The sequence below is a fragment of the Rhinopithecus bieti genome, unplaced genomic scaffold (assembly GCF_001698545.2).
Source record: "Rhinopithecus bieti isolate Rb0 unplaced genomic scaffold, ASM169854v2 scaffold_23748, whole genome shotgun sequence".
Lineage (NCBI taxonomy): Eukaryota > Metazoa > Chordata > Mammalia > Primates > Cercopithecidae > Rhinopithecus > Rhinopithecus bieti.
The window spans coordinates 2624816-2635577 of record NW_016811596.1 but is presented as its reverse complement, the minus strand read 5'-3'; the positions used below and the strand labels follow the sequence as shown (position 1 = coordinate 2635577).

The following is a 10762-nucleotide window of genomic DNA, read 5'->3' as shown; positions in this document are numbered from 1 at the left end:
ATAGAAGCATGTTGAAAAAGTTAAAATGGTAAATGTTAATGAAAGCAAATGGGACAGTGCTGAAAAAAGCGTCTCTCTATGAGAAATTACCTCCTGAAGGGCATGTTCAAAGGAAAATTCAATGAAATGTTTTTGGAAAATAAAAAAATTATTATGAGATTTGAGCAAAATAGAGTAACCCTGCTTATCGGAAATGATCAGCGCTTAAAAATGTATCTCTGTGTGCCTCTTTGCGGCTCTACGTTGCCTCCCAGAAGGTCAAGCTTTTACTTGATTAGAGTTGGACTGAGACTAAAATATGTAGTTAATTCAATCACAATTTTTTTTTTTTTTTGAGGCGGAGTCTCACTCTGTCGCCCCGGCTGGAGTGCAGTGGCCGGATCTCAGCTCACTGCAAGCTCCGCCTCCCGGGTTTACACCATTCTCCTGCCTCAGCCTCCCGAGTAGCTGGGACTACAGGCGCCCGCCACCTCGCCCGGCTAGTTTTTTGTATTTGTTTAGTAGAGACGAGGTTTCACCGTGTTAGCCAGGATGGTCTCGATCTCCTGACCTCGTGATCCGCCCGTCTCGGCCTCCCAAAGTGCTGGGATTACAGGCTTGAGCCACCGCGCCTATAAAGACAATCTTAATAGGTCTTTATTTTTGAAAAATTTTTAGCTTTTCCTTTAAAACTAGTTTAGATCTTTTCTAAATATTCAGAATCAAAATATGTGTTGGTAAAATTAAAACTATTAGTAAGAATATAATTGGTAAGAGAAATTCTGGTACGAATAATTTTCCATGAATAAGAAGAAAATACAATGCAATTTTGTTTTGGGAATTCTTACTCATTTAGGCTGTATTTCTTTAATTTTCTGTTTAATTTTCTTATCTATGTTCAATTAGAAAAATAGGAGTTTGAAATGTGCTTCTCTTTATTTTTGGACTTTCGCACCAGTATATGCTTTATTTCTATTCTAGTCTGAGGCAAATTTCTCCATTTGTTCAATTTCTTTTCCCTAGTTAGCTTACTTTTTCCAAGTTTTTTCTCTTTTACACCCAGAGGTAACCTTGAAAAGCTAAGTGTGATAGCTTCATTTCTACAGGTGTGCCTTGTTGGGGAAATATAATGAAAGTAAAATCTCCCAACCCAGAAGTCCTCTGCATAAGGGTACTGGAGAAGGAAAGCACTTTAATTATAGAATAATCATTAAGCCAGAACGTGAGTGCATCACAGCCAATCTGGTTAAGAGTTTGCAAAGACAGAAAGGAACCTCAGCCTTTTGTATGGCTGAGCTGATGCAGCCCATTACATACATGTTCTTAAGCACTAACTAGCCTTCAAGTAAGGGGACTTGACTGCACCATTTATCACACATAATTTGTCCTAGATTCACTTGGTCTTGGGAGTGACCTTGTGTGTTAGTTAATGGGATTTATTCTAAATAAAAAATAAACTCTTCTTATCTTCATGATAAGAGGTAGTTTAACTTGGAGCAAGGTGCTCATCGAAGCTGGCCTCCTACCCTCCTGCAGAAATTGCAGATAGGGGTGCTATGTCCTTTGATGCTGATGTTTCAAAGAAATGACTCCCACATTCTTCATAATGCTGATGAATCCTACCCAGCATTCAGAAAGGTTTGGTTACACTGCTAAGAGGAAAAAAGACTTAAAGTAACAAGTTTTCTAAGGAAACTAAAGAAGGCAGGGAGGATTGGTCTCTTCCTTTATTTTCCACAGAGAGAATTAAAACTATTTAAAGTATTTATTTGTCCTTACACCCTGCAATAATGGATGCTTTTCTGTTTAACTGACAAATGGAGATTGCCAATGGTATAGCTGTCAACAACATCAATGCTTGGAAATATATTCAATCATATAATTAATCATATCATTATTTTTTGTAGTAAATTTTTCTATAACATGGTTTTACTCTTTGGAAATCACCCCTTCTTTTATTTTATTGAAAAATCATGGAAAGGTCAGTGGTGATGCCAATGAGGATTAAGGAAAAAAATACATTAAAAAGCTGACCAAAGAATAAATGTTTGGGGGGGCACAATTTTTAGAAATTGAATTTGGGAGCTATAGGCACTCTTCATAACAACAACAACAAAAACTGTTTAAGATTTATTTATTTAACGAGCATTCCTCTAAGGTATGCATGCCCACTACACAACGACCGACATATCGATCCGCCTCTTACACAGAACAAGTCAAGGCTGTGTACTCAGGACCTTTGTAGTAGCTACTTGTCATGGGATGACAGGCACATGGATCAGACTTAAAACCAGTCGTCATCCTGGGCACAAGGTTAGCCAAGCCCAAATAAGCCCAACGTAGCCACATCTGATCCATAGATCAATGAGAGGGAGAAATAAATATTTCTTGTTGGAAGCCACTGAGTGTGGGGTTGGGTTTTTAAATCGCCATTATTGCAGCAATAATGAAGATACCCTTAATATCTTTTTAAATATACTTTATTTTTTCAGAGTAGTTTTAGTTTCATAGAAAAATTGAGCAGAAAGTGAGAGAGCTCTCATGTGCACCCTCTGTTCCCATATGGACAGGTTCCCTCACTATCAATATTCTGCACCAGAGTGATCCATTTGTTAACAATCAATGAAGTTACTTAACACATCATTATCACTGAAGACCACAGTTCACATTAGGGTTCGCTCTTGGTGTTGTACATTCTATGAGTTTTGGCAAATGTATAATGATATGTATCCAATATACATTATATATAGTGCCATACAGCATAGTTTCACCGCCCTAAAAACTTCCTGTGTTTCACCTAATTATCTTTCCCTCTCTACAACCCCTGGCAACCATTGATCTTTTTACTGCCTCCATAGTTTTGCCTGTTCTAGATATTGTATGGTTTGGATACTTGAATACAGCCAGAGCTGAAAGAAGTCACTGTGATTGAAGAGGGAAAGGGGAATAAAATAATATTTGACAGATAAGCAGGGGCATTTTCATTTAATACCTTGTACACTATGGTAAAACATTCATTGTTATCTGATGTACCATGGAAAGCTATAGAAGAAGAGATCTAAGCAAATGAAAAAAAAAATTTTTAAACCTCTCTTTTAGAACATAGATTTTGGAGGTATAAATGATAGGTATTACTGATGGATGTAAAGTCTGTGAGCCAGGGAGAAATAAACAAAATACACAGGTCTTGCACCTGCACCATAGATCTGCGTGGATGTGAATAACATTACTGAGATGACTGGTGACCAGGTATAAAGTGAGATTGATTGCATTGGGGAGCAGTTAGGAATGACAAATGACATTTGAAATGTTTAAGTTCGTTATGTTTGAGATATTTATGAGATAGTGCATTCATTTTCTATGGCTGCAGTAACAAATTATCTCATACTTTGTGGCTCAAAACAACATAAATTTATTCTTTTAACAGTTACAAGTTAATGCTTTAGGTGCATGTATAAAAATAATTTTCTAAAATATATGTGTTTAATAATAACATACTAATGAATATTTGATCTTATAATTAAATCAAGTATATAATATTTTATAGCCAAGAAAACTTTACAAATATATCTTCAGAAATGATACTCTAAGTGAGTGGGTTACGGAGGAGGTGGGAGGTGTTTGTTTCATCCTAAGCTTATCTGGAGAAAGAAAATTCAGTTTTAAAATGGCAGTTAAAATACATAGGTTCTTTTGAAAAAACAAACAAACAAACAAACAAAAAACATGGATTCTGGTCAGGTTTTACTCAACAACAGTTGCCAAGGAAAATAAACATATTTACGTTGAAATAACATGAAAGCTTACTTTTCCACACTTCCCAGAGAAATTATTCAGAAACACATACCAGAACTAAAGTATCAATATGTTAGAATACTCCTTATCTAACGAAGTGTTTTCTATAGTTATTCAGTGATTGATGGGATAGGCTTTGTCTGCTTGGGTTGCCCTGAAAGTAGAATTTGAGGTAAGGGCTTGGATGCAGATAATTCATTTCACTGGGGATCCCAGGAAACACGAGTGAGACAGCAGGGAGACTGTGTCAAAAAAGGACAAAGGCTAATTTAAGGATTTGTTGTGGAGTCTGCTTCCTGAAAATCTGGGAGATGGATTTCAGGAGGACTTCATGAGAAGCATTTGGAATGCCTCCCACAGTTCTTGACTAAGAGCAGAGGTGAGAGCATTTGTCTACTGGCCCCGGTCTCTGCTGGTTGAAGCTTTTGGGAAGTGCAGGCTTAACGCTTCCAGGAACAAACTTGATAGACATCTCAGTTACAAAGTATCTTCTTTTCCATCTCATTTTCCTTATCCTAGAATGAGGAGGTTTCAAAGGACATCTGACCACATGGTGTGCTGTATTCTGCAAGTGCAAATTCATCTGAAAGACAGTAATTGTTATTAGAAAGTTTTATAGCATTGTTCAAGAAGAAAGCATCTTTATTTCTTACCTGTTTAGAAATAAATTCCCCTAAATCTGTGCTACTATAACAGTTTCTTTGCTTAACAGCTTCCAAATATACTGTATTTTTATTCTTCTGATTTACATCACACTGCATGCATACCCATATGATCATTCTTAAGTGTTTCAGGTATGATGTTTTGCATATGATACACATTAAAACCTAACAGAGGTTAGGGCTTTCTCTTCTAGAATAAAGTGTCTATTTTACCACAAGAGCTGGAGGGACAGTGAAGACTTAGCTCAACCATACAGGTTTTTGTAAAGAAGTAAAGATGTGCTTACCAAATGTGTAGGTACTCAAAGTTTGTAAACTACTGTTGACTTACACTTAACACTTAATAGTTTGTATCACTATTGATTCATTCCCTTTTTTGGAGGAAATATTTACCAAGATAGCGTGTATAAAACAGGTTTTGTTTTCTCAAAAGTCTGTGAGTCATTTATTGGCTGAGGTAATCTGACTTGAAAATAATTAACTTGTCATTTTAATTTTTTAATTGGTAAAGTTATTAGACCTATGTTTTAATGTGTTCATAGACATAATTTTTACCTAGCAAAAGCACATGTTCAGATAAGCTTCAATTTCAAAACAGAAGACCTCATTTAGAGATTGTATTCTGCTACTTACTTGTTTGGTGTTATCAGTAAGAATTTACCTTTCCTGAGCCTTGGTTAAAACATTAATAACACCATAAGAACTTGGTTGAAATAAAACAAAACAAAACAAAATCCAGACACCCAAAGTTACCTGACCAAGTAGCTCTGATTATAAATTTTTTATTTAAAAATTTCACTGTGCTAAGCAATATATGAATAGATAGGTGGTAGCTAACTAGATAAACAGATGCCCAGACCAGCCTGTTGAAGGATGAGAGTCAAGAATAAGCTGATTAAGCTGCCAGTCAGCCAGCTGACAATCAAGAGCCAGTACAATACTAGACATATGAATAAGGCCTCCTAGAACATCCAGCTGGCCAACTCACCAGGTGAATTACAGGTGCAATTCAAAGAGGGAAGAGCTGAACCAGCCCAAACCAGTCACCGTGCACCAATCAGCTTGGCTGATCCACAGAATTGCAAGGAATAATAAATGGTTGTGACTTTAAAAATATGTTTTCTAAGAATATTTTTATGAACATATCTTTATCATCTCTAATAGTATATGTCTCTTTTTCTCTTCAAATAAACACATAATTTCTGTATCCTGTAATTCACACTAATGCATAAACTATGCCAACCTTCATAGCCATTAACTTTATTTTGCCTGAATCTATATTCAGCTAGATAGCCTACTTCACATTTATTTTCCAATAATTTAAGTGAACATCTTAGTGAGAAGACTGGTTAAGAAAAATCAGGCCAGTTTTGTCCATTTAGGTAGAAAAAACCCTCAAATTTTGCTCTTGAAATTCTGATGCTTTTTGTATTAGGCAGTACGAACAGTTACAAAACACCAAATAAGGGAAGAAGATTTCAAAAATAAGAACTATAACAGCAGTAGGGAAAACAAAAATTGGTTTAACTATTTAGGTTGGTGCAAAAGCAATCGTGGTTTTCGCCTTGAACATAATGGCCACAACTGCAATTACTTAATGACAAAAACCACAGTAACTAAATACATTTCTTACCGGTTTCATAATAATCATAGAGCTGAACAGATGCTGGCTTGATGTTGGATACGAGTGCATCTTGTTTGATGGAGAATGAGAATTGAATTTCTTTTTGAGTAACCTGAGAATAAATCAATATTGTTATGCATATTGAGATGTATTCCCTCACTTTCTCTCTATTTCAAATATTCAGAATTATTTTAGCAATACTGTTTCGATACTTGTGCTCTTAGGAAAACTTTTTTAAACATAAAAAAACAAAGACAAAAGTAAAACCACATTATGCCTCAAGCATATACATCAACACACAAACCAAGTTATGACAGTAAACTCACATTCTCCAGATAGAAAAAGACATGGGTGGCTTTGATTTCTACTCGTTGTACTTTGCCATCTTCCTGAAGCTAAAAATAAGGAAGAAAAGTGTGCTGAAAATTCAGGGAACTAGGATTGCAAACATCTAGTGATCCGAAGATAAAATATTTGCTTTCAACTTGGAAGTTTTCCTGCATCTTTATAAATACTTGCCATGTTTCTATAAAGCTACAACAACAAATATTTATCTTTGAGATTTATTCATTCGACATTTTTGAGACATCTATCTGTATATATTAGTTTCTAATTTTAAATAAATAGAATAATAGAATGAATATAATAATAACTAAACACTAACTCATTTACTTGTTTTTTATTGATACACTGTTTTGACAATATAAGAATATAAATTAATTTGAGAACCTCAATGTTTTACTTTAAGATACACATAAGATTCAAATTTTACTCCTTAAGAATAGAAAATGTATTCCTTTTTAAAATAAACTTGTGGCCAATGTATAGTATAGCAGAGGGTTCAACACATTGTATCTATTCTGAAGTTATTTCAATTAACAACATTTAAATCTTTACCTTCTTAACTGATGATCTATCTGGCACAAATCCTGAAAGCATCTTCACATCAATGATTGCCATGTTGGAAGAGTTGCGCTTTCCATAATAACTTTTTTAAAAAAAAGTACAAAATTTAAAATTCAGATAAACTTTGACCATTATTTAGGAAAACAAAAATATTTAGGAAAACAAAAAATAAAATGTATTTTCATGCAAAAAAAAGTTTATTTTATCATCCCCTTTATAGAGTTTATTGTTCTGAGACTGGAATAACTTAATAATAAACTGAAGTTAGTGGTGCTCCGAAATGACACAACATGCATCTTAATTCATTCCTAAGTGGACCCAGAGAATTGAACCGAGGTCTGATAACCTCGTTTTAGAATTTTATGTTTCAAAAGTAAGAGTTTGCAATGTATTGATTTACAAACTAGAAACTAAGAAAATGTACCTCTTGAGGAGGAATTTATAGAACTTTTTTCCCTTACAACTTCCTCCTGGTCCATATTTTTTCGAAGTCAGATTTATTTTTGCACCTACCATAATCTTATAAAATTTAGACAATTTAAACAAGATGAAATATATTTTCCAAGAGGATAAAGATAGGCCAGTCTTTCACATACAATAATTGGAATGTGGTTCACTTGGAGGCAGAGAAAGATACTAGGCTACCTGAATTAGAGGTAGAGGGATATGTTTACCAAAAAAAAAAAAAAAGAGTTGTTACCTGGCTGAAACAACAAGGTCAAATTTTGCATCAAATAATCCTCTGCAGAAAGCATTGGCTGTATTCACAGAAAGGGAAAATCCAGATGACTTCTTAGGGAGCAGGATGTTATATCTCAAAGTTGACTTGGAGAAACATAGAATATGTTGTTGATTAACTAAAGGATTAATATTAAATTTATTACCTCCACATTAACATTTCAACTTAAAGTTAATTTTTACCTCTCTGCTTCTTTTTTTCTATACAATTATATACAATATACTAGTAACACTAATTCTATACAATATACTAGTAACACTACTAACTTTAGCTAACATTTATTGAACATATACTCTGTACTTACTTTTAAATGCTTTTTTATATAATAATTCTTTTAATGTTTCCAACAATCCTTTGAGGTAGATGCTAGTTTTAACCTCCATTTTATAGATGAGGGAAATGGGGGACAGAAAGATGAGTAACTTGTCCAAACTCATACAGCTACTGAGTAGCAGAGTTAGACTATATCTATGCTGTGTTTTGGATAATAATTAAAATGATCTGATTTCAGCCTTAAGCAACTGATAAAATTACTGTAATATCAGAACTTCAGGAATCAAGGTAAATACCAAGAATACAATGAATAAATTATAAGAGAAATTGTAGAATCTAAATCCAAGATAAAACGACTTGGTAAGAGGCTTGGTTAAAGACTTAACTTGACCTAATAATCCCACTTCAAGAAATATTTCCAGAAGATATACCTGTCCAAGTACAAAGTCGTATATACACATTATTAATTTCAAAGTCATATGTAATGGTCAAAGAGGGAAACTACTGCCAACTGTCCAGAAACATTTGACATATTGAGTATACTCTGGTATATTGGACTATACAGTGTGGCAATGCCAGCTAATAAAGGTAGAAGGTGTGATAGAATTAGAAAATCACCACTTTGTAGTTCTTAATGAAATGGTTGATCAGGTAAAGATCATCAATGCGTGTTAAGACTTTTAGGTAAAAATTGATGATGAACTCAACATCTTCACGATCCCAATGTAATATTTTGAATGTTAATTGTTGGTGCAAAGAAGAAAAAAGCAGCAACATTAGTGGGGAAGTATGGCTATCACCACCTTTAATCCAGTGATCAAACTTCACATCACTAATAATGATATGCCTCTGGATGTGATACAATATAAATATAGATCCAACTTTTAGTTACAGAAGGCACAGAATGAGACAACAAATTAAACGACAGCAGAAGAAAACAATCTGGTAAATTCAGAATTAGGGAAATTCTATACCACAACTGGCCTGATCTCTTCAACAAATTAATGTCACAAAAAATACAAAAAACTTGATAGATCTGTTAGGTTAAAAGAGACTTGAGAAGCATAACAAACAGCTGCAAAGTATGGTCTTTGATTGAATCCTGATTTGAAAAACAACCATAAAGTATATTTGGGGATAGAGGTTTGATAATTAAATTATATCACAATACAAACTATTGTTATTTATTTATTTATTTATTTATTTATTTATTTATTGAAATGGAGTCTCACTCTGTTGCCCAGGTTGGAGTGCACTGGCATGTTCTTGGCCCATTGCAACCTCTGTCTCCCGGGTTCAAGCAATTAGTTCTCCTGCCTCAGCCTCCCGAGTAGCTGGGATTATGGGCACACACAACCACACTCAGCTAATTTTTGTATTTTTAGTAGAGATGGGGGTTTCACCATGCTGTCCAGGTTGGTCTTGAACTCCTGACCTCAAGTGATCCGCCTGCCTCGGCCTCCCAAAGTGCTGGGATTACAGGTGTGAGCCACTGCACCTGGCCAAGCTATTGTTAATGTGTGGTTGCTCTGATAATGGCACTGCAGTTACATAATTGCATGTCCTTATTTATTTTTTGGAGATCCATATATAACATATTTAGGAGTGGCATGATAACTCTAATTTACTTTAGAATTCAGCAAAACAATGTGAAGCAAAAATGACCAAATGTGAACAAACTATTAAATCTAGTTATTCGTTCGTTATACCGTTATACTATTCTCTCTAGTTTCACTTAGATTATAAGTTTTGATAAGTTGGGGGGTAAAAATGCCCAAAATTACCTGCACATAAACACAGCCATTGCCATTCACTTCCACCATATACTTTCCCTTAGTTGTTGGCAATGGAATTTGTTGTAGCAACAAACGGTTCTTATCATTCACTTGGAAGGCTGTATTGAATCCTTGGTCAGAGAAAATCTGCACTGAATTCTGTCTATTCTTAGAGAAAGTGAGCCTCTGGAATAGCGTCAGAGCTTGGAGAGCCACAATGGTATCCTAAAAGAAGAATGGCAAATTGTATTAAAGCATACCATGGGATTTAGCAGTCAAATACAACTGTGATTTATTTAAAAATAATTTAAAATGCGATTACATCTTTTTCCATGCATTTTACTTTGTTTTGTGAACTATACTGTCTTGGGTGCTGTATAATTTAAACAAATAAATGCGGTTTGTGGCAACATTTCTGTTCAAATCTTTAACACAAACAAAACATTGTTTAATAGAATAAAATGTAAGAAAATGCCAAGAAAATTTTTTTTAAATGCCTATCAAATCAGGTTTTGTTTTACCAAACATCAAAGCATACAACGAGGCCAAAATGTCAATGAAAAAAAACAAAAGACTAAAAAGATGACAAAATATATATGACTTTATATTTCAATAACAGTAGCATTTCAAATCATTGGGACAATTAATTATTACATCAATGACATTGAGACAACTGGCTGGTCATTTAAAGTTAGGTCTCTACTGTAACTCTATCAAAATACATCCTATAAAATTATGTCCCATAAAATTATATCCTATAAAATCAAAATATATCCTATAAAATGAATCAGTAATAGAAATACGATGAATTAATTCATATTACAGAAAAGTCTGATAATATATTCATATATTTTTTGTGTTGAGTACTACTCTTAGTTTTAAAGTGAGAATCTTCAGTAGAATAATTATATTAAGTGAAAATGAAAAGAAAATAATGTGTATTTTAAAGCATGATAAAAATTGGAAGAAAAACAGAAAGTTGACAAGGATGTTACATGCATTAGTAAGG

At 34.1% G+C, this 10762-nt stretch overlaps 1 protein-coding gene across 1 annotated transcript in view; it reads right to left on the bottom strand.

Moving 5' to 3' along the window:
- Positions 1-2521: 2521 nt before the first annotated feature.
- The window catches only part of LOC108543682 (ovostatin), a 10842-nt gene continuing 2601 nt past the window's right edge, over positions 2522-10762 (bottom strand). Inside the window, exons 2-7 of the mRNA XM_017894276.1 lie at positions 9763-9978; positions 7667-7791; positions 6958-7048; positions 6387-6455; positions 6070-6172; positions 2522-4357 (exon numbers count right to left, since the gene is read on the bottom strand). Of these exons, the coding sequence (XP_017749765.1) occupies positions 4290-4357; positions 6070-6172; positions 6387-6455; positions 6958-7048; positions 7667-7791; positions 9763-9978 (672 nt within the window). The 3' untranslated portion in view covers positions 2522-4289. The remainder of the gene's footprint in view (positions 4358-6069; positions 6173-6386; positions 6456-6957; positions 7049-7666; positions 7792-9762; positions 9979-10762) is intronic.